Below are 24,109 nucleotides of genomic sequence, written 5' to 3' on the forward strand. Positions count from 1 at the left end.
TGGACCAGGTCCTGGAGCTCCCCTGGCTCTCCCCGGCCCACCTTCACTCCCAGGACCCTTTTTGCAAGCAACCTGGCCCTGCTGTCTCACAGGCTTTTTATAAGGGCCAGCTGGGGCCCGCGTTAAGACCACCCCACTACAAAAATCTATTACCTTGCTCACCTTGCCTCTCTTACAGAACTGTGACAGCTAGGCAGGCAGCTTCATCAACCAAATGTGCTCTGACCCCAAACCTACACCCAGCTTGAGTGACAAGCCTTAATTACAATCAACATCCTTGTATGGAAACTAACTCTGCAGCCGCCCTTTCATTCTTCACGCACTGGATCCCCTAGCTAGGGGGACCATATTTCTCAGGACACCATGCAGGGCTGGCCTGCGGCCTCCTCGCAATTCCGGCGTGAGGCTGGGGTCGCTGGGACCCTGCCTGCCCCCCACATCCACGTGAGACTGTCGCTGGGACTCTGCCTGACCCCACATCAGTCCTGCCTCTCCCCGCCCCGAAGGAGCTGGCATCGCCACTGGCCCTCCTGCACCACACCCCTTGCCCGCCCCCCCAGGCAAAAGTGGTCATTCTGTCTGTTTGCTCTTGTCAATTGGTCATGTCGGCTGGAGCAAATGGGACAAACACCAACTTTTGCGAAAAAAGTTGGGACAGGGCTTAAAAAAGGGACAGTCTTGGCCAAATCTGGACATGTGGTCACCCTACCTAGCTGCTGTTCCATGATTTTACCCAGATTTGAAGACAAGCGAGCCAGCCTGTAGTTTCTTTTTTAAAAGGCCTCAGCACAGTAGCCTCAGCACACGCTGGGAGCAGGAACATCCCCAAAGCTCCCCCCCGCAATACACGTATCTGGAACTGCTTCCTGGGGAAAACCAACTTTTTAAAATGTAAGTTTAATAACATCTACCAGTAACTCCCCTTCCCGCAGTCTAGTTCTGAGCCCAGCCCCCCTGCAGGCCGCTGGGGGCTTTGCTCAGACATGAAGTGCTAACCTGGGACAGCGAGCAGAGCATCCCACGGGGCTTTCTCTGCCCTGGCTGTAGGGTCTGCCAATAGCAGCATCTCCCACTGGGGGTCCCGTCCCACCCCAGTTACACCCTGGGTCACTCCCCATCCCCCACTCCTGGGCAGGCCCTGCCCCTTCACTCCCCAAGGTCACTCCCATCCCCCCTCTTGGGGCAGGCCCTTCCCCTTCACCCACACCATCCTCCCCGGTCACCCCCCATCCTCCCTCCTGGGGTAGGCCACGCCCCTTCACCCCATCACTCTCCCCCTGGGGCAGGCCACGCCCCTTTCCACAGAGCCCCGCCCACGGGCAGGCCACGCCCCTTCCACAGAGCCCCGCCCCCGTCACAGCCCGGGTCACTCCGCCCCCGCCCGCCACAGGCCCCGCGGCCCCGCCCCACCCAGGCAGAGCAGCAGGAAGCCGCGGCCGGAGCGTGCGGGGCCCGGGCCGCCCGATGGACCCCGCGGCCAAGGAGGGGCGGCTCTACGTGCAGCAGGGCCACAAGTTCGGGGCCAAGGTCGGGGGGCTCGGGGCGCCGCGCGGGGGGGTCGCTCCGGGCGGGGCCGGGGGGCTCGGGGCGCCGCGCGGGGGGGTCGCTCCGGGCGGGGCCGGGGGCTCTGGGGGGTCGCTCCGGGCGGGGCCGGGGGGTCGGGGCGCCGCGCGGGGGGGTCGCTCCGGGCGGGGCCGGGGGGCTCGGTGGGGGTCGCTCCGGGCGCGGCCGGGATCTGGGGCCGGGAGGGGGCCCCCCCCGGCGCTGGGGGTAGAACCCAGGAGTCCGGGCTCGAGCCCTCAGGCTGTCCCCCACCTTCAGCTGCTCCCGCCAGAGCCTGGGGGCCGCGTGCGGGGCGGCCCCGCTGTGGGGCGGAGGGGGGGTCCCGTTCCTTGGGGCTGAGCCAGGCCGGGGTCTGTAGGGAGACCTGGGCATGGAGCTCGAGGGCTCCCCAGGGAGGAGGGAAAAGGATGTGACTCCCTGCCCCCACCTCAGGGTCACCCTTGGTACCTGCTGGGCCCTAGACACCTGCCTGTGTGACCCCCACTCTCCCCCTAGGGCCAGACACCTGTCTCAGCAGCCCCACACCTTCCTGGGGCTGCTGGCCCTTCTGCTGTTCCCCTCTGCCTGGAGAAAGTGTAACAAGTCCTTGTTTAGCAAGCATGTGGCCCAAGGGGATCCCGGATACAGTGTACTTAGATTTTCAGAAAGCCTTTGACAGGGGCCCTCACCAAAGGCTCTTACGCAAAGTAAACTGCTACAGGGTAAGAGGGAAGGCCCTCTCATGGGTTGGTAACTGGTTAAAAGACAGGAAACAAAGGGTAGGAATAAATGGTCAGTTTTCAGAATGGAGAGAGGTAAATAGTGGTGTCCACCAGGGGTCTGTTCTGGGCCTAGTCCTATTCAACATATTCATAAATGATCTGGAGAAAGGGGGAAACAGTGAGGTGGCAAAGTTTGCAGATGATGCAAAATTATTAAAGATAGTTAAGACCCAGCAGAATGTGAAGAGCTACAAAAGGATCTTGCAAAACTGGGTGACGGCAACAAAATGGCAGATGAAATTCAATATTGATAAATGCAAAGTAATGCACATTGGAAAACAAATCCCAACTGTACATATAAAATGGCGGGGTCTAAATTAGCTGTTACCACTCAAGAAAGAGATCTTGGAGTTATTGTCAATAGTTCTCTGAAAACATCCGCTCAATGTGCAGAGGCATCAAAAAAAAGAACAGAATGCTAGGAGTAATTAAGGAAGGGATAGATAATAAGACAGAAAATATCATGTTGCCTCTATACAACTCCATGGTATGCCAACATCTTGAATACTGCGTGCAGATGTGGTCGTGCCATCTCAAAAAAGATATATTGGAATTGGAAAAGGTTTGAAAAAGGGCAACAAAAATGATTAGGGATATGGAATGGTTTCTGTGTGAGGAGAGGTTAGTAGGACTGGGACTTCTCAGCTTGGAAAAGAGACGACTAAGGGGAGATGTGATTTAGGTCTATAAAATCATGACTGGTGTAGAGAAAGTAGATAAGGAAGTGTTGTTTACTACTCATAACACAAGAACTAGGGGTCACCAAATTAAATTAATAGGTATCAGGTTTAAAACAAATAAAAGGAAGTATTTCTTCACACAATGCACAGTCAACCTGTGGAACGCATTGCCAGAGGATGTTGTGAAGGACAAGACTATAATAAGGTTCAAAAAAGAACTAGATGAGTTCATGGAGGATAACCATCAGTGATTATTAGCCAGGATGGGCAGGGATGGTGTCCCTCGCCTCTGTTTGTCAGAAGCTGTTAATGGGTGACAGGAGATGGATCACTTTATGGTTCCCTGTTCTGTTCATTCCCTCTGGGGCACCTGGCACTGGCCACTGTCAGAAGACAGGATACTGGGCTAGATGGACCTTGGGTCTGATACAGTAGGGCAGGGATGGCCAACTTGAGCCTGCGAAGGAGCCAGAATTTAGCAATGTACATTGTCAAAGAGCCACAGTAATACATCAGCAGCTCCCCCGCTCCCAGCCCCTCCTGCCCCCTCCTTCCCTTCCCACATGTCCTGATCAGCTGTTTCTGTTTCATGGGGGTGCAGGAGGTTGGGGTGGGGGGAGGAGCCAGGGCACTGCAGGCTCAAAGGAGGGGGCGGGAAGGGCTGGAGTGGGAGCAGGGCCTGTGGCAGAGCCAGGGGTTGAGCAGTGAGCATCCCCCAGCACACTGGAAAGTTGGCACCTGTAGCTCCAGCCCTGGAGTCGGTGCCTATACAAGGAGCCGCGTGTTAACTTCTGAAGAGCCACATGTGGCTCCGGTTGGCCTGCAGTAGGGCCATTCTTATGTTCTTATATTGTCCGTGCCTGTCACCCAGTTACGCAGCTTAGCCTGCAGGCCCCGGCTGGACCGTCTATCCAGGTGCTCATGTGTTGAGCTTCCTGTGATCACTCCGTGATGTCTGTCCCCATCCCATCTCCCTATGCAGGGCAGTGCTATTCCCTCACTGGGCTCTTGAGGTGTTAGGCCAGAGCCTAAGTTGTGTCTGCTCGGGGGGTGGTCACCCTGGGTGTCCTAATGGCTCGACTGAGCTGGGGTGGCTCTGATGGGGTTGGGGTTGCTATGGTGATAGTTTGGCTTTCAGTAGGTTGTACTGGTGCTGTGGCTGTGCTGAGCCTGTGTGAGGTCCCAACAGCACTGAGCTTGGCTTGCAGATCTGCAGAGGCCATGCTGGGGACAGGAGGAAAACCCCTCCTGCCCTTCCACACTTCCTGGTCTGGATGGCAGAGACAGCGGCTACCTGTTCTGCCTGGTAGCGTCTCCTCTCTGCTGTGTGTTTCCGGTAACGCTGCCCTTGCTGCACCCCTCGTCCAGGCTGCCAGCTCAGGTGCGTTGGCGCCTTTTCAGCCATGCGAGGGGCTCTGGGATGCATACTGGATGTACTGACCTACGAGGCAAGGCAGGGCTGGTTTTGTGTCTCTGGAAATCTGTTGCTCCTGTCCCCGTGTTCCTGATGTTAGCAGGCCACTGTCTTGGGCTGATACTTTTCTGTGCCATTGAACTTCACAGCATGACCCAGGGGTTTCTGCAGCAGCCTTGGTGAGTCTCTCGGCTTGCACAGATGGCAGGTGCCCGTGGCATTGTGGGAGGTGGGTAGAGTGCAGTCTCACACCAAATATCCAGCATCCTTGTGGGCTGTGACCTCCTGGATGCACCAAGGGAACTCGTATTGGGCCAGTGTGGTTGGCAGCATGAGGCCTGGTGTAGCTCTGCCCTGCTCATCACATTGTCCTGCACTCTGCCAGTCATGCGAGCTCAGGCCCTGTCCCTGCGTCCGCTGTCTCTGTGCCGCCCCATAGGTGGAATGGCTGGTTTGCCGTGTCCTCTCTCTATATTGCTCCTGGGATTGTGGGCTGTCAGGAATAAAGGCAGCCCTTCCCTTGTCCTGTGCACCACTCAGCAATTAGCGGTGGACTTAACATTTAAAAAAAAAAAAAAAAAGGGGGGTGTGAGTGTTAAGTACACCAGAAGCAGGAAGCCTGTCCAGTCACTGGGGCCACTGAATGATCGAGGTGCTACAGGTTTTAGAGTAGTAACCGTGTTGGTCTATAGCCGCAAAAAGAACAGGCGTACTTGTGTCACCTTAGAGACTAACAAATTTATTTATGCTCAAATAAATTTTAGTCTCTAAGGTGCCACAAGTACTCCTGTTCTTTTTTCAAGGTGCTACAGGAGCACTCAACGGAGACAAGGCCATTGTGGAGAAGCTAAATGAATTCTTTGCTTTGATCTTTGCTGCAGAAGATTTGGGGGAGAGCCTTACACCTGAGCCATTCTTGTTTGGTGACAAATCTGAGGAACTGTCCAAGACTGAGGTGTCATTAGAGAAGGTTTTGGAAAAAATTGATGAATTAGTAATAAGTCACCAGGACCAGATGGTATTCGCCCAAGAACTCAAATGTGAAATTGCAGAACTAACAACTGTGGTGTATAACCTATTGCTTAAATCAGCTTCTGGATGATAGCTAATGTGACACTAATTTTTAAAAAAGGATCCCAGATGTGATCCCGGCAATTAGAGGCTGGTAAGGTTCAGTACCAGGCAAATTGTGAAACTATAGTGAAGAACAGAATTATGGGACACACAGATAATGACGTTATGTTGGGGAAGATTCAACGTGGCTTTTGTAAAGGGAAATCATGTCTCACCAATTTATTAGAAATTCCTTGAGGGAGTCAACAAGCATGTTGATAAGCATGATCCAGTGGATATAGATTCTCAGAAAGCCTCTGACAAGGTCCTTCACCAAAGTCTCTTAACCAAAATAAAGAGTCCTGGGATAAGAAGGATGGTCCTCTTATGGATCAGTAACTGGTTAAAAGACAGGAATCAAAGGGCAGGAATAAATGACCAGTTTTCAGAATGGAGAGAGGTAAATAAGTGGTGTCCCTGGGGTCTGTACTGGGACCAGGGCTGTTCAGCATATTCATAAATGATCCGGAAAAAGGGGTAAATAGCAAGGTGGCAAAACTACTCAAGATAGTTAAGCCCAAAGCTGGCTGGGACGAGTTACAGAGGGATCTCACAAAACTGGGTGACTGGACAACGCAGTGGCAGATGAAATTCAGTGTTGATAAATGCAAAGTAATGCACCTTGGAAAACATCTCAATGATATGTAACAAGTGAGGGGGTCTAAATTAGCTATTACTACTTAAGAAAGAGTTCTTGGAGTCATTGTGGATAGTTCTCTGAAAACATCCTCTCAATGTGCAGCAGCAGTCCAAAAAGCGAACAACGTTAGGAACATTAGGAAAAAGAGATTTTCTGTCTACTAGCTATCATAATGCCTCTATATAAAACCATGACATGCCCACACCTTAAATATTGCATGTAGTTCTGGTTGCCCCATCTCAAAAAAGATATATTGGAACTGGAAAAAGTAGAGAGAAGGGCCACAAAAATTATTAGGGTTATGGAGCAGCTTCCGTATGAGGAGAGAGAGGAAAGACTGGGACTGTTCAGCTTGGAAAAGAAATGATTGGGGATGGGGGGGGAATATGATAGAGGGCATCTGTTATGTGGAGAACGTAAATAGGGAACATGTGAATCAGGAAATTAATAGGCAGTATGTTTAAAACATAAGGAAGTACTTCTTCACACAACACATAGTGAACCTGTGGAACTTGTTGGCAGCTGCCAGGGGATGTTGAAGGCCAAAACTGTAACTAGGTTCAAAAAAAGAATTAGAGAAGTTCGTGGAGGATGGGCCATCACTGGCTATTAGTCCAGATGGTCGGGGACGCAAGCCCATGCTCTGGTTAAGCCTCTTACTGCCAAAAGCTGGGACTGGATGACGGGATGGATCGTTCAACAGTTGCCCTGGTTTGTTCACTCCTTCTGAAGCGTCTGGCACTGGCCACTGTCAGACACAAGATATGGGGCTAGGTGGACTGTTAGTCTGACCCAATATTGCTGTTCTTATGTAGTGATCCCCGACTACCAACCCAGAGCCCTCCCCTCTTGCCCTGGGCTGTGTAGGAGCAAGGGTCAGTAGATCCTCTTGGTTTTGTGCCCTGCCCTTGAAGGGCAGTAAACTCTGGCTCCACAGGAGCAAAGCAGTGCAGGCTGTAGCAATGGGGAATCCCCCCTCAGGAACCTTCTGCCTGTCTGACACCCCCATCTGTTGCAGAGGCTGTTGGCTCAAGCGTCTCAGTTGCTGGGGCAGATACCATGGGGGGCAGGGCCTGTCCGAGGCAGCAGGAGTCTGGGACCTGAGGTGCGACAGGAGACCACAGCCTGTGGTGTAACTGGCTCCCCAGCCCAGGACACATCTCTGTGTGCTGAGATCGTGCAGCACCTGCCCCAGCCCCCTTGTCCCTCCCCAGCCTAGTCTGAAGCTGTGACTGTGTGTGGTGCTGATGGGGGGCTCTGGCGGCTTATGTGGGTTTCATTCTCCCCTGCCCCTCCCCCGGCTCTCACGCTGGGTGCCTGATGATTTGGGGAAGTTTGGCAGGAAGCAAGTGAGGACACAGATACTTCCTCTTCCTGTCCCCAGAGTCAGCAGCAGGGATAGGAGGGGGCAGGGAGTATAGGGAGGGGATGGAGTCCAGGGGGGTGGAAAGGGAGGGTGGGATGTGTGACACAATGACCCAGAGAAGCCCTGAGATCCTGCCCCATCTGCAGGCTGGGGGCGTGACTGGGGGCTCCTGTGCAGGGAGAGCCGAACAGAGTTGCCTGGGATGTGTTCCTCCTTGTCCCAGTGTGGGGTTGGTTGGGGGGCTGGAGCTCCTTCTCCGTGAGTCAGTTAGAGGCTAGGAAGGGTCAGGATCAGGGTGGCCCTCTGAGGAGAGGGGAAGTGCTGACCATCCCCAAAGGTCCAGACCAAGGGCCAGTGCAGCTGGTGCCACTCTGCCAACCTCCTGGAGGCTGCTGTGCTGTGATGGACCGGGTAGGGAGTGTGTCCAGGAAAGAGCCAGGGTGCATGACACCACGGGATGAGCTCCCCAGGCCGGGCACACCATGGCACTGCTGGAATTGGGGCCCTTCTTGCTGAGCAGACTGGGTCTGTGGGATGGGCAGATCTGCAACGGGGGAGCTGGATCCAGCAGGCCAAGTTCCTGCTGAGCCTCCCAGGCCGCACTCAGCTCCTGTGTGCACCAACCAGAGTTCCTGCTGGCTTGGACCTGGCAAACCCAGCGCACGCAGTCCAGGCCTGGGCGTAAGCACTGCTACTTGCCATGCGTGGAGAGAGATTCCCTCTTCGCTCAACTCTGCTAGGACAGTTCCCCCCCAGTCCAGCATCCCACCTTCCCTCCCCCATGGCCCCAGTCCAGCGCCCTGCCTGCCCCTCCCCCATTGCCCTGGTCCAGCACTCCGCCTGCCCCTCCCCCACCCCCGTAATCCAGCATCCCTGCCCCATTGCCCTGGTCCAGTGCTCCACCTGCCCCTCCCCCATTGTCCCAGTCCAGTGCTCCACCTGCCCCTCCCCCATTGTCCCAGTCCAGTGCTCCACCTGCCCCTCCCCCATTGCCCTGGTCCAGTGCCCCTCCCCCACCTGCCCCTCTCCAGTTGCTCCAGTCCAGCACCCCACCTGCCCCTCCCCTATCGCTTCTGTCCAGCTCTTGTGCCTTTATCTGATCTCTCTGAAGAAGCCTCCCCAGAGTTGAGGCCTCCGGCACCTTCCCCATGCACATCCATGGCTGGTCATTTTGGGGACCAGCTGGTGGGGCTGGGGAAATGCTGCTGCCTGCAGTTCCTGGCAGCCAGGAGGAGTGTGTGTCAGCCCCTGGCTCCCTGTCCCTGCCAGCCCAGAGGGCCTTGGGATTGAATCCTGCTGTGCTCCACATGGACCTCAGGTTCTGTTTCAGGCTGGAATCTCCTCATGACTTGAGTGTGAGCTGCTCTCCCAGCCAGACCTGCACCAAGAGTGAGGGAGTCCTTACTCTGTACAGATGGGTTACAGACCTTTGTGTCTGGGTGTGGGGGGCAGAGGCCATTGTGCTGACCATGCTGTGCTGCCTTTGCAGAGATGGAAGAAGAACTGGTTTGTGCTGTACCCAGCCAGCCAACACGGGGTTGCCCGCCTGGAGTTTTTTGATTGCAAGGACCCAGGGGCCCCAGCTGAGAAACTCAGCACCAAGCGGCTGGACAAAAAGATCATCCGCCTGGCAGACTGTGTCAGCGTGGCGTCCGTGCCGGAGAGCGGCCCCAAGGACAGCACGGCTGTTTTCCGCCTGGAGACCAGCGACAGAAGCTACCTGTTTGCTGCAGAGAAGGAGCAGAGCGTGGAGTGGGTGAAGAAGCTGTGTGAGATCGCCTTTTCGGTGAGTACTGCCAGGCGAGGGGGGCTGGGACCTTCCCCTCTGCTCCCATTCGTGCGTGGGGGGGCGGTCCTGCTGCTCAAACCTCTTTTCTGGGAACGCACCCGTTGTCCACCCAACAGGGCTATATGCTCCCACTCCCAGGAGAGAGGACCCTCAACATCTGCTGCCCCACGTCCATGAGGACCAGACCCTTGCTGCCTCTGGCCACATAAACCTGGTGGCACGGGTGCCGGATGCCATGCTGTTGTGAGTGGTGTCCAAGGAGTGCCTGCTGGGGGAGACCCAGGGCCTTCTGTGACAATGCGGTTCTGGCGGGACCCAACTGAGAGTGCGAATTCAGGACCAATTGCTCAAACAGGGCAGTCACAGCCCAAAGCTGGGGTTTTTCCACCTCTAAGGCAAACCAAACCAGCCAGACAAAAAGGACTTCGGTTTCATCCCACTGGCTAACCACAAGTCACACAAGCAATTTCCTTAGACACTCCAGTCTCCCAGTATCATCACCAGTCCCACTCGTCCTGGAGATGAACGGTTATGAAAACCAACACCACAAAAAAGAAAAAGGTTCTCTCGATCCCAAAGAATCAAGCCCCAGACCCAGGTCAATATACACATCAGATCTTACCCACAAATCACGCTGTTGCCAGTCCTTTAGAATCTAAAATCTAAAGGTTTATTCATAAAGGGAAAAAGATAGAGATGAGAGCTAGAATTGGTTAAATGGACTCAATTACATACAGTAATGGCAAAGTTCTTAGTTCAGGCTTGTAGCAGTGATGGAGTAAACTGCAGGTTCAAATCAAGTCTCTGGAACATCCCCCGCTGGGATGGGTCATCAGTCCCTTGTGTAGAGCTTCAGCTTGTAGCAAAGTCCCTCCAGAGGTAAGAAGCAGGTTTGAAGACCAGATGGAGATGAGGCATCAGCCTTATATAGGCACTTCCAGGTGTAAGAACACTTCTTTGTTCTTTCTCTGGAAAATTACAGCAAAATGAAGTCTGCAGTCACATGAGCAAGTTCCTGCACACCCTGCTGAGTTACAAGGCATATCTGCCTCCTCTCAATGGGTCAATTGTGTAGCTGATGGTCCTTAATGGGCCATCAAGCAGGCTAGGCAGAGCTAACACCAACTTGTCTGGGGTATCTCCCAGAATTACAGCACAAAGTTGAAGTACAGACAGTATAGAGCCAATACTTGTAATTTCAACTACAAAATGACAAAGACATACAGACAGCATAATCATAACCAGTAACCTGTAACCTGGTCTTAGACACCTTATATGATCCCCCTTTACATAAGATTTGGTGCCACTACAGGACCTTGGTTGCAAACCATGTTCTATATGGTCCCAGTTTATATCAATAACATCACACCTTCTGAGGGGTTTCCTCTCTGATCTCACCACCTCTAGTGGCTGGTAGTGGCAGAGTCCTTGCTGTGCTGGGGAGGGAGCCAGGAGTGTTTTGGGATGTGGGTCACTGGGGAGCCCTGTGTACCAAGGAACATCATGCTGGGATAGACGATCCTCCCTGCATTGGGGATGCGCAAGCGAGATGCCCGTTCCATGGGGGTTTGGGCCAAGCTCCCCATCTGGATGTCCCCTCTGTACCCTGTGCCGTGCAGCCCCCTGGTGCCTGGAGCTCCCCCAGTCTCCATCTTCTGCTCCCCATTCAATCTCTTCAGCCCACGGCTGCAGCCAGAAATAGTCTCTAGTGCCAAGCCAAGGCTGCAGCATGGCATTTACAGCAGCCTCCCCACTGCACCCTGCCTCGTCCTTGAAGAAATGGAAGCTGAGGCCCCAGGCTGAAGTGACTCCCATAGTCCTGACCCCTCCCTGTAGGCCAGCAAAACAAACATTTCCACTCCCTGCCTGGACAGCCATAACTGTGCTCTGAACACTGGCAGCTGCTCCTCTGTCCCCTGGGTGGGCTCTCAGGGTGCGTCCTCAGATGTCAGGCCTTGTGCTGTCACTTCTCCTGGGGTGAAATTTGGCAGGTCTCCCACTCTTATGCATGCTACTGCAGCGCAAGGCCTGGTCTATTAATTTTGCTTACCCAGTAGGTTGGCTAGGGGGAGCACCTGCGGCTCTCCCTTCGGGGATGTGTGACCAGCAGTGAATATGAGACCAGACAGCCTGCTTAGGAAGAGAACATTAGGGAACACAGGGGGTTTAAAACAACAATCTGCGTGTGTGCATCTTATCTAAATCCTGCCCATTTTGTAATGCTGAGCTAGACAGGCCTAGGGTCTCCAGACAGCCCATGAGGTCCCCGTCTCCCTCTCGTCCCCCCCAGCACCCATCCCCCCTCCCTGCCAGAGAGGGAGACACCCTTTTTAAACCCTGCTGCAGCCTTTGTGTGTTTGTCTGAGTTCCCAGCTTTGGCCCTTCTGGACAAAACCGGCTTTGAGGTTGAGCGGGATGGAGGTAAAACCTTCAAAGCTAATGGGTCGGGTATTGTCCCTTAACAGCCATCAGGTGAGAGGTAGTTTATCCTGAGCCGCCTTCTTCCTCATTGCCAGCTGTGCTTCTAGTGCCCCATTTAACTACAGTCATATTCCAGTAGCCTGCTTATCGCATTATCGCAGAGCAGTGCTACTTCGCCCCGGTACTCCGTTCACACAGGGATTTGCGGTCACTTCTGGGTTGGGGGGCTGCGACCTGGGAAGCAGCGACTCTGAAAAGGGTTTAGGGGTCAGTGAGAAGAAGCACAGAACATGAGTTCCCAGTGCGCTGCTGTGGCCAACCAGCTGATGGGATCTGTGGATGTGAAAGAGGGGAGCAGGGAGACAGCATTGGAGAGGCCAGTGTGGGAACACGGTGTCAGTTCTGACATTCATGTATTAAAAAGAAGCTTGAAAAATTGGAGAGGTTACAGAGAAGAGCCACAAAAATTATTTGAGGGCTCGAGAAAATGCCTTTCCATGAGAGATTTAAGCTAAACAGGTTAAGCTCATCAAGTCTCTCACTGCAAGGCATGTTTTGACATCCAGACTGGAGGCCTTTCTGGAGGATGATTTGGCCAAGCACAAGTGACTGGGCTTCACAGAAGGCTGGGTAACTGGGTGAAGTGTAATGGCCAGTGATACACAGGAGGTCAGACGTGATGATCCAATGGGCCCATCTGGCCTTTAGCCCTGTGAATCAAGCCCTAGGAGTGATATTGATCCGCAGACACTACAACAGCCTGGCCCCCAGGAATATTGTACACTTGGCGGTCCAATCCCATGTGCCGCAACCTAGAGCAGTAGTGTTCAGCACACACACACACGGAGCCTGGCTTGTGCAGTTGGTCACCTGTGCATTACTGTTAACACTGGAACAAACCGTCCCCCTTAGTGCAGTCCCTGTGCCTGTCACCATGGTGCGCAGGGTTTCTCCAGAGCAGGGACCTCTGTGCTTGTGGGGTGACACCCACAGCCTTTCCCCTGTGCAAACCCCTGACGAGACCCTGCTGCAAAATGGGGCTCTCCCACTGCCACTAGCGTGTGAGCTGCACTTTCAGTTCTCCATATGTTGAATTAGAAACGCTCGCTTCCCCTCTGAGCGGCAGGGACTATTTACAGTGGTGCTGGGAATGTCTCTCTGCGTGGGCAGAAACTGGGCAATGTCAGGGTGTTTGTGAGTCCTCCTGGGGTTTCCATTTTGCACTTGTGTTGGGGTCCCTCGTGCTGAGCCACGGGGAGTGAACTCAGCTTGCCCTGAATAGAATCCCTCAGGAAACCACCTGAACACGTTGCTCCCGAGTCTGCACTTGCATTTGGCCTTGGGGAAGAGAAGCCATTGCCCAGGGTTGTGCTGGGCTCTGCTGGAGAGTGGTGACAGGCAGTAGTACAGTGGACACCATCTCTTCCAGCTGGTTCACTCAGGTGGCTCGGCACCCCCTCGGGGCAGCTGTGTCAGAAGTCGAAGAAAGGTGCAGTCATGTTCGATCTTGCCTGTATCCAAAGCCAGGAGGTCACGTTTTAGTGCCACCAATGTTGCTGCTGTATCCGATGGAAGTCTGGCTGGAGCTGGCAGAGGGCCCCGCTGGAGCCAGGCTGTCAGCACTGTGGGATGCGCTGGGACATGGCCGGGGAAAGATTCTTTGTTACTCGTTTGGCTCATGATCTGGGTCACACATGATACCCAAACCTCCCCCATGTCCTGCTGCATGGCCGGGTCTCTGCAAGTGCTCTGCGAGGAGCAGCCTCTTCCATCCCATTCTGCTTCCAATCAGCCTCGGCCCAGATTCCTCCTCTTTGCTGCTGACTTGTGTGGGATGGGAGGCTGGGTGTATGGAACAGCTCTAGTCCCTCAGGGCCAGGCTGAGGGGCTTTGAGGTAAACCAGGGGTGCTGAGTGTGTGGTGGGACTGGAGTAGTGAGGCTGGCTGTGAGGTGAACCATGTGCGGGAGCGGGGCTGGCTGTGAGGCGGCTGGTGGGGGGCAGAGTGGGCTGGCTGTGAGGCGGCTGGTGGGGGGCAGAGTGGGCTGGCTGTGAGGCGGTCTGTGGGGGGCAGGGGGCTGGCTGTGAGGCGGTCTGTGGGGGGCAGAGTGGGCTGGCTGTGAGGCGGGAGGGCAGAGTGGGCTGGCTGTGAGGTGGTCTGTGGGGGGCAGAGTGGGCTGGCTGTGAGGCGGCCGGTGGGGGGCAGAGTGGGCTGGCTGTGAGGCGGCCGGTGGGGGGCAGAGTGGGCTGGCTGTGAGGTGGTCTGTGGGGGGCAGGGGGCTGGCTGTGAGGCGGTCTGTGGGGGGCAGAGTGGGCTGGCTGTGAGGCGGGGGGGCAGAGTGGGCTGGCTGTGAGGTGGTCTGTGGGGGGCAGAGTGGGCTGGCTGTGAGGCGGGAGGGCAGAGTGGGCTGGCTGTGAGGCGGTCTGTGGGGGGCAGGGGGCTGGCTGTGAGGCGGTCTGTGGGGGGCAGGGGGCTGGCTGTGAGGCGGTCTGTGGGGGGCAGAGTGGGCTGGCTGTGAGGCGGCTGGTGGGGGGCAGAGTGGGCTGGCTGTGAGGTGGTCTGTGGGGGGCAGGGGGCTGGCTGTGAGGCGGTCTGTGGGGGGCAGGGGGCTGACTGTGAGGCGGTCTGTGGGGGGCAGAGTGGGCTGGCTGTGAGGCGGCCGGTGGGGGGCAGAGTGGGCTGGCTGTGAGGCGGCCGGCGGGGGGCTGGCTGTGAGGCGGCTGGTGGGGGGCAGAGTGGGCTGGCTGTGAGGCAGGTGATGGGGGGGTAGAGTGGAGCAGCTGTGAAACGGTCTGTAGGGGGCTGGTTGTGAGATGGCCTATGGGGGAGAAGGAAGGCTGGCTGTGAGGCGGCCCCTGGGGTATGGATGGGGGGCTGGCTGTGAGGCGGCCCCTGGGGTATGGATGGGGGGCTGGCTGTGAGGCGGCCCCTGGGGTATGGATGGGGGGCTGGCTGTGAGGCGGCCCATGGGGGAAGAGTGAGCCAGCTGTGAGGTGGCCTGTAGGGGACAAGGGGGGACCTGTGAGGGGAGCTGTGGAGTTGGGAGTGGGGGACTGGCTGTGAGGCAGCCCCAGGGGAGCAGGGGGCTGGCTGTGAGGTGAACCATGGGGTGGTGGCGGGGACTAGTTGTGAGGTGTCCCAGGGGGAGCGGGGGGCTGGCTGTGAGGCGGCCCGTGGGGTACGGATGGGGGGCTGGCTGTGAGGTGGCCCGTGGGGTACGGATGGGGGGCTGGCTGTGAGGTGGCCCGTGGGGTATGGGTGGGGGGCTGGCTGTGAGGCAGTCTGTGGGGTGGCGAGCTGGAGCCGGCCATGAGGCAACCCGTGGGGTGGGGAATGGGGCCAGCTGTCAGGTGGACTGTGTGGGGGCAGGAGAGCTGGCTGAGGTGACCCATGGTGGGGGTAGGGGGGCTGGCTGTGAGGTTGCCTGTAGGGGGCAGGGGGGCCCAGCCATCAGGTGGCCCGTGAGGAGAGGAGAGTGAGCTGGCTGTGAGGCGGCCCATGGGGGAAGAGTGGGCCAGCTGTGAGGTGGCCTGTAGGGGACAAGGGGGGACCTGTGAGGGGAGCTGTGGAGTTGGGAGTGGGGGACTGGCTGTGAGGCAGCCCCAGGGGAGCAGGGGGCTGGCTGTGAGGTGAACCATGGGGTGGTGGCGGGGACTAGTCGTGAGGTGTCCCAGGGGGAGCGGGTGGCTGGCTGTGAGGCGGTCTGTGGGGTACGGATGGGGGGCTGGCTGTGAGGAGGTGAGGGGGGGCTGGCTGTGAGATGGGGCAGAGAGGGCTAGGGAGGGCCGGTCATAAGGTGGCTCTTGGGGGATGGGGTGCAGGGGGAGGGCTGTGAGGCAGCCCGTGGGAGGGAAGGGAGGACCTGTGAGGTGATCCGTGGGGTGGGGAGCAGGGGGACTGGTTGTGAGGCCGCCCATGGGGAGAGAGAGGGGGCTGGCTGTGAGGCGGCTCGTGGGGTACGGATGGGGGGCTGGCTGTGAGGCAGCCTGTGGGGGGTAGGGCGGCTGGCTGTGAGATGGGCCGGGGAGAGCCGGTCATAAAGTGGCTCTTGGGGGGAGGTAGAAGGGGGCTGGCTGTGAGGCAGCATGTCGGGGGGGTAGGGGCACTGGCTGTGAGGCAGCCCATAGGGGGCAGAGTACGCCAGCTGTGAGGTGGCCCATGGGGTGAGGAGTGGGGCTGGCTGTGAGGCAGCCTGTGGGGGGCAGTGGGGATGACTGTGAGGTGGCCCATGGGGGCTAGGGGGACTAGCTGGGAGTGTGATTCTGGGTGCTGATGCCTCTCTTGCTTTGCAGGGGAACTCTACCAATGGAGCCTGGCCTGGGTGCAGCAAGGAGTCTGAGGCGGGGGCGCCGGCCCTGGAGATGGCAGTGAACTCGATTTACTACTCGCGGGAAGAAGGTAGGGCCTGTCCTGCCCTTGGCTCCTCTCCGGTGGCGCTGGCTGCTCCCCTGCATCCTGGGTTTGTTTCCAGCGTGGTCCTGCAGGGGGAGCTTGCAGCCCTCACTGCCTGGCATGAAGCTGCCCTGGCCTCTGGGATAGTCTCGTCCTTCAGGCAGTTGCTGTGACCTGTCTGACTGGGCTGCGTCTGGAGCTGGGATGCCTCCCTCCTGCCTGCAGTGCTTCACCCTGAGCTGCACTCCTCATAGTGGGCCCGTGTCGCTGGCCTGCCCCCATCTCTGTCCTGGGGGCCGGGTGTTGCCTACCTCCCCCCTTGGGGGCGGTGCATATTCTGGTTTCCCCACTCTCCCCTTGGTGCAGGGGAAAGTGGGGCAGGGCTTGGATTCCTTGTCTTCACCCCGTGCTGTCCATGGTCCTGGCGGTGTCCCTGGTTTCCCTGTCCTGTCCTTGGGAGTTGGGGGTGGCTGGGGGTGCTGGCTTTTCTGCCCTGCCCTGTCCCTGTGAGTGACTGGCTTTCTCGGCAGTGAACGCTTTCTGGGTGACAGTGCAGAGGACGGAGGCGGCAGAGCGGTGTGCGCTGCATGGGGCCTACATGCTCAAAGCCGAGCAGGACAGCTTGATCCTCAAGGAACCCCGGACACAAGAAACTCTCTACACCTGGCCTTACAGGCTGCTCAGGAGATACGGCCGAGACAAGGTGGGTGGGGCAGGATCCAGGGTGAGCGCCCGGGCACCAGCTGCCTTAATACCATCCCCTTAGCAAAAGGATGTTCTGCTCCCCAGCCCACAAGCTGTCTGGCACTAAAGGGTTGTTACGCTGAAGTGCTGAGGCCTGACCTGGTGCGGCACTCCATGTGCAGCCTGACAGCAGCGGCCAAGGTGCCTGGTTAACAATTGCTGAGGGTTGGTCGTGCTGGGGGTGTTCCTGCCTCCAGGGGCCCACGCTGTGACTGTCCCTGCCCCTCACCCTTCTCCCACCTGGCTGTGGCGACTGTGGAGTTTCTGGGTCCATCGTGCTGCTGTCCCCATGCTTCATGCAGCTCCTGGCTCTGTGTCCTCGGCCCTGCTCGCCCAGAGCGGGTGGGGAGGAAGTGGTTGCCTGAGAGAAGCTGCTTATAGAACTTGTGATGTATCCTGTAGCTGAAGTGTGCTGCTGCTGTTTCCACCAGATCAACCAGAAGTGAACTGGAGACTGTGTGTGTCTGCTGAGTGGAGACACTGTGCGGAAGCACCTGAGCAGCTTCTCCTCCAAGCCTGAGAGACTCTGGGCATGAGCCAGAGGGCCAGGCTCGGGGACAGAAATGGCATAGCATGAGTGTGGTCAGGGGGAAATAGACTGATTCCAAGCTGCCAAACCTCATTCAGCAGATGCCCCCTGTCCTGCCTCTGCCCAGGCCCCCCTGCAGGAGATCAGCTCTTGGTGTGGTACTGAAATGGTGCCGCGCTCATGGCATGCTGGCTTGCTAGGGGATGCACCGAGCTGGCCCAGACCGTAGTGGTGCTGCGGGGTGGGGGGGTTAGGAGGTCTGTGATGGGTTCCCCACGGAGTGGCACCTGGAACTGGGATACCACTGAGCCCCCCGATCCACCAGCCTGGGCTCCCTTTACACAGAGCTGATTACAGCATCTCTATGTACTGCAGCTGCTTCAGCTAAGGAACTGCCCAGCTGCTCAAGTGCACTTCCCGCTCTGGAGTGTAACCACAAAATGACACCGTCTTGCGCTGCACAGAGATCTGTACAGCCCAACTCATGAAATCCGCCCCCTTCCTCAGTGTGGAGAAAGATATGCAACAGGCTTCTGCCAAGGTTATGACTCCCACACACTGATTTTAGAAGACAAAGGAAAAATAAGTTTATTAACTACAAAAGGTAGATGTTAAGTGATTATAAGGGATAGCAAACAGATCAAAGCAGATTACCTAGCAAATAAACAAAACGCACAAACTAAGCTTAATATACTAAAGAGATTGCATATGAGTAGCAAATTCTCACCCTAAAAGATGATTCAAGCAGGCTGCAGAGATTCTTAAGGGGCCAGTGGCACTCGCTTACAGATTAAAAATCCCAGGTATTCCTTTCACAGGCTAAAAATCCCTCTACCCTGGGTCTACACCCCCCGCCCCCAGTTCAGTCTTTGTTCGTTTGTTCTAAGAGTCTCTTTGAGGTGGGGGTCAGTGAAGAATTGTGATGATGTCACTCCCCTGCCTTAAATAGCTTTTGCATATGGCGGGAATCCTTTGTCTCAAAGCTTGATTCCCACGCCAGTCCGTGGAAATACACTGGTATTCCAAGATGGAGTCCAGCACCAGGTGACCAGGTTACATGTCCCTGTAGTGCCACAGCAGCCATTGCTCAGAGGCCATTTGTAGCGACCTCAGGAAGACACAACTCTCTCTCTCTTCCCCCCTCCCCCCGGAAATAAACTCCTTCTAAGGCCTATTGTTCTCCCAAATTGTTCATTAACTTGATTGGGCCTTTCCCAACCAGCCATCTAGATTGACAGTCTTGCCTAGTGGGTGTTCCTCGTGTGTAAACACATTTGTAATAGATGCATAGACAATATTCCTAACTTCAGATACAAAAATGATACTTCCATAGAAATAGGATAATTATATTCAGTAAATCACAACCTTTTAAATATCACATGACCTATTTTGCATAAAATACATCAGAATTATGCTATAATCATATCATCATATCACTGTGAAGAACATGGAGTGCAGTGTCACCAGGTCCACTCAGGAGACCTCCTGGCTAAGGCCCTGTGTGAACCCATTTCACAGACTGCAGGGAAGTTGAGATTAGCCAGTTCAGGAATTTTGCCAACAGCAGGGAGATGGAGCAGGGATTCCCACTTCTGCCTCTGCACTGTTGGAAAATTCATGGTATTGAGCTAATTTAGCTGCCTGGGGGGTTTGCTTCCTCGCTGGCTGTTAGAAGACAGGGGACAGGGTTGACAATGCAGAGCAGTTACGAGCCCCGGCCTGCCTCATAGAGCCCCCTGGCAGATGCAAGGGAGACACTGCAGTGCTTGCTGGCAAGGGTGGATCTGCTGCTTGGAATACAAGCAGGTATGAGGGGGCCCTGCCCCAGTGAGAGGATAGGGGCGGGAGGCATAGATCTCATTCTCACTCCAGTCCCCTGCTGGGGCAGGGCTCTGGTCTCAGCTCCTCACCAGTTGGCACTGCGGTGTCTCCCCTGCGTGTGCTGGGGGCTGCTGCAGGTTGAGCTGGCTAATTGTACGTTGTCAGCACTTTGGACAGACAGGAAGTAGCAGTAGCCTGGGCCAGAGCTCAGTGTGGAGCCAACCAGACCCTGCCCCCGGCTAGGCTGGGCAGCTGGCTCCATGTAGACAGACACACACACACACCCTTCTGCCCCCCCCCACTTCCTCCCCAGGGTAGGACCAGCCTGCCATCTCACCCTTTTCTGGGATGGGATCAGCTCACTAAGCCCCCCACGAGCAACCATGGCCTCAGCAGGGAGATGGAAACTGGGATACATTCTTCTCCCTCCTTGCTGCTGGAAGAATTGCATGCGTCTCCCATGAAATTCAACCCCTGGGATGCTACCATAAATTTAGAGGGTGGGGAAGAAGAGAGAGAAAGCGATTTACATAGGGCCTGATTCATGATGCCTGCATGCTGTGGTCTCTTAGGGGCATCAGGGAAGGGCTGAGTTGGAAGATGGGTTTGAGGCAGGGGTGGCTTGGCAGCTGGGGGTGGAGAGTGGAACTGGTGTGTAGGTGGAAGCCAGGAATTGTGCCCACAGGCCGTTGTGAGGGGAGAAGATGCCAGGAGTCTTGCTGCAGTTGTTCCTGCACCCAGGTCTCCTAAACTGATATCAGCTCCAGCTCCATCTGTTCCTTATCTGTGGCTGCATCCCATCAGCAACAGACTCAACTCCAGGGCCTAATGAATCCCCTCCAGAGCTGCCCTCTCTCTGTGCCCAGATCCTGCTACCCAACACCTGTGGTGCTTCTACTCACGGGAATCAAGCACAGAGCATGCTCCGTGCTGCAGCTCTGGCCCCGCTGACTTGCCCAGGCTGCCAGCCCTATAGGCAGGGTCCTTGCTCTCTTCTCTGTGTGATGGCTGAGCCCCAGCGAGAGCAAATGCGAGATCACCTGCCCCTAGAGCCTGGGCTGAGGTTCAGGAATGGAGTGTGAGTCCAGGGAGAGGATGCCAGAGCTGAGAGATCTGTCCTGCTCTGTCCCTTGGCTCAAGTGCCCGCAGCCATGGGCTCAGGGCTGCTGGAAGGCTCTTAGGGGCTGGTTGGGACACTGACCCTCTACCTCTCCCCGGCAGGTGATGTTCTCCTTCGAAGCTGGCAGGCGCTGTGAGTCTGGGCCTGGGAACTTCACATTTGAGACCAAGCAGGGGAACGAGATCTTCCAGCTAGTAGAGGCCTCCATTCGGGAGCAGAAAGCCCAGGTAGAGGAGAACAGACAGAGCTGCGACTCCCTGGACTTGGACTGCCCCAGCGTGGTGCTGATCCGCAACGCTCTGGCTGACTCGCTGAGCCTGGAGCTGCCTGCCGAGGGGGATGGCCCAACGGTGCCCAAAGCTGGGCTGGCAGCAAAGCTCAGTGCTGCTCCGGAGGAGAGGGACACCATAGCCCTGCTGAAGACTCGCACTCTCCCAGAGCCCCCGGTGCCACCCAAGCCTGCTCACCCCAGCACGCCCCCACGCTCCCCACTGCCCAAGGTACCCAGGGCCGTGCTCCCTTCTGAGGACCCAGCCAGCTTGTACTCAGAGCCCATGGATGCAGTGAAGGGCGTCCGAGCCAGGCTGGACCCGCTCTACTCAGACCCCATCGACAGCAAGCCTGGAGGTGGAGCCATGGGTCATGGCCCTGCCCAGGAGGAGGCGAAGCTCAGGAAACCTGGCTCTCTGTACTCAGGCCTGTACGACCGGGTCCAGCCAGCGGGGAACAGCCAAGCTGAGAGGAGGCTGAAATGCAGGGAGCACATCTATGATGAGCCCGAGGGGCGGGCCCCACACCCAGTGCCTGCCAACTCCTCTATCTACGATGAGGCACGGCCAACAGGCGAGGCCTGGCGCACGCAGGGCATCGAAGACGAGGGCGGGTATGAGTATCCCTACAATCCCAGAACTGACGACTACTCCGTGCCTGCCTTCCAGCACAAAGCCGGGCCCAAAGGTCCCAAGCCCATCCCTGCCCCCAAGCCGCAATCAGTGTTCATTCCCAAAGGTGCTGAGAGGAACCCAGAGCCCAGCAAATGGCGTGTGAACCTGGCTCCCGACAAACCAGGTGTCAGATCCGGCTCGAACAACAACAACAACAACGAGGTGCTGTACAGCCAGGTGCTGAAGCCCCTGCGGGTGCCAGGGCAGGAGCTGTCTGTGGATGAGAATGTTCTAATGCCCATCTACGAAGACCTGGGAGAGATATAACCTCTTGTGCTGCAGCCCCTACTGTGCATCTTCCTCTGGGAGGGGCCATGGGGCCCAGAATCCAGCAGGAGCCATGCAGGGTGCTGTCCTCTCTGGGTCCCTGCAGGATGGGCCCGGGGACTGTGCTGGGCTGCCTGTCACCCTCTGCCCTGTGAGCTAGCTGGTGACTGCTCCTCCTCCTGTGCCAAGCAGGAGGTGGGGTGATTCCCAGGAGACTTTCCCTGGAGGATGCTATGATTGGTGATGGGGAGAGACGTTTGACTGTGGTACCTATGTGCCGGGATTGGCTCCTTTACCACGTAACACTTTGAGAGGGGAGGATGGGGCTGTCATCTCTAGGGCACCCATCACCATGATATCTGGGCATGATGACCCTGGGATCATGCAATTCCTGGGCACATGGCTCCACTGGGGCCTTTTGCTGCTGAAATGCTCCTCCACTCCCTTTGGACTGTCTCAGTGGCCCACAGCACTAGCAGGCTGCACCCCGGCACCCATCCCAAAATATTTTTCTAAAAATTTTATTTTGATATTAAAATCTTAAATTTAAAAACTGAAGAATCTGTATGTGTGGCATGTTTGAGGTGGGGTGCTGTGTCACATGCCTGTTCTTGGAGAGGGAAGAGATGCCATGTCAGGCTCCCAGGGGTGTTGTACCCCTGGGCAAAGGAAAAAGGCCAGATTTCCGCTGGGACATTGTGAGTGGCATATACATGCTCATTCGCATGTGCAAGTCCATGAAGTCTTATCATAGAATCATAGACTTTAAGGTCCGAAGGGACCATTATGATCATCTAGTCTGACCTCCTGCACAATGCAGGCCACAGAATCTCACCCACCCGCTCCCGTATCAAACCCCTAACCTGTGTCTTAGCCATTGAAGTCCTCAAATCATGGTTTAAAGACTTCAAGGTGCAGAGAACCTTCCAGCAAGTGACCTGTGCCCCACACTGCAGAGGAAGGCGAAAAACTCTCAGGGCTTCTGCCAATCTGCCCTGGAGGAAAACTCCTTCCTGACCCCAAATATGGTGATCAGCTAAACCCTGAGCATGTGGGCAAAACTCACCAGCCAGACATCCAGGAAAGAATTCTCTGTAGTAACTCAGATCTCACCCCCATCTAACATCCCATCACAAGCCATTGGGCATATTCACCACTAGTAGTCAAAGACAAATTAATTGCCAAAATTAGGCTATCCCATTATACCATCCCCTCCATAAATTTATCAAGCTTAGTCTTGAAGCCAGCTATGTCTTTTGCCCCCACTACTCCCCTTGGAAGGCTGTTCCAGAACTTCATTCCTCTAATAGTTAGAAACCTTCGTCTAATTTTCAAGTTTAAACTTCCTGATGGTCAGTTTATATCCATTTGTTCTTGTGTCCACATTGGTACTGAGCTTAAATAATTCCTCTCCCTCCCTGGTATTTATCCCTCTGATATATTTATAGAGAGCAATCATATCTCCCCCCAGCTGTCTTTTGGTTAGGCTAAACAAGCCAAGCTCTTCAAGTCTCCATAAGACAGATTTTCCATTCCTCAGATCATCCTAGTAGCCCTTCTCTGTACCTGTTCCAGTTTGAATTCATCCTTCTTAAACATGGGGGACCAGAACTGCACACAATATTCCAGACGAGGTCTCACCCATACCTTGTATAACGGTACTAACACCTCCTTATCTCTACTGGAAATACCTCGCCTGATGCATCCCAAACCCACATTAGCCTTTTTCACGGCCATATCACATTGGCAGCTCATAGTCATCCTGTGATCAACCAATACTCCGAGGTCCTTCTCCTCCTCTGTTACTTCCAACTGATGCATCCCTAGCTTAGAACAATAGTTCTTGTTATTAATTCCTAAATGCATGACCTTACACTTTTCACTATTAAATTTCTTCCTATTACTATTACTCCAGTTTACAAGGTCATCCAGATCTTCCTGTATGATTTCCCGGTCCCTCTCTGTGTTAGCAATACCCCCCAGCTTTGTGTCATCCGCAAACTTTATTAGCACATTCCCACTTTTTGTGCCAAGGTCAGTAATAAAAAGATTAAATAAGATTGGTCCCAAAACCGATCCCTGAGGAACTCCAATAGTAACCTCCCTCCAGCCTGACAGTTCACCTTTCAGTATGACCCGTTGTAGTCTCCCCTTTAACCAGTTCCTTATCCACCTCTCATATTGATCCCCATCTTTTCCAATTTAGCTAATAATTCCACATGTGGAACCATATCAAATGCCTTACTGAAATCGAGGTGAATTAGATCCACTGCGTTTCCTTTGTCTAAAAAATCTGTTACCTTCTCAAAGAAAGAGATTAGGTTGGTTTGGCACGATCTACCTTTTGTAAAATCATGTTGTGTTTTGTCCCAATTACCATTGACCTCAATGTCCTTAACTACTTTCTCCTTCAAAATTTTTTCCAAGACCTTACGTACTACAGATGTCAAACTGACAGGCTTAATGTTGCCTGGATCGCTTTTTCCCCTTTCTTAAAGATAGGAACTATGTTAGCAATTCTCCAGTCATACGGTACAACCCCTGA

At 55.5% G+C, this 24,109-nt stretch overlaps 1 protein-coding gene across 2 annotated transcripts; it reads left to right on the forward strand.

Annotated features, from left to right (window-relative positions):
- The first annotated feature begins 1,420 nt into the window (after positions 1 to 1,420).
- On the forward strand, positions 1,421 to 22,125 carry DOK1 (docking protein 1). Of its 2 annotated transcripts, XM_050946085.1 has the most exons (5): positions 1,421 to 1,527; positions 9,027 to 9,323; positions 16,040 to 16,145; positions 16,670 to 16,842; positions 20,455 to 22,125. In XM_050946085.1, exons 1-5 carry the CDS (start codon positions 1,465 to 1,467, stop codon positions 21,562 to 21,564), a joined length of 1,749 nt encoding a protein of 582 aa, XP_050802042.1. In that variant the 5' UTR covers positions 1,421 to 1,464; the 3' UTR covers positions 21,565 to 22,125. The 2 variants fall into 2 exon arrangements, with proteins under 2 accessions (XP_050802042.1, XP_050802041.1); XM_050946084.1 differs by lacking the exon at positions 1,421 to 1,527 and having other exon boundaries at positions 8,937 to 9,323.
- The last annotated feature ends 1,984 nt before the right edge of the window (positions 22,126 to 24,109 follow it).

This window comes from Gopherus flavomarginatus, chromosome 3 (genome assembly GCF_025201925.1).
Source record: "Gopherus flavomarginatus isolate rGopFla2 chromosome 3, rGopFla2.mat.asm, whole genome shotgun sequence".
NCBI lineage: Eukaryota > Metazoa > Chordata > Testudines > Testudinidae > Gopherus > Gopherus flavomarginatus.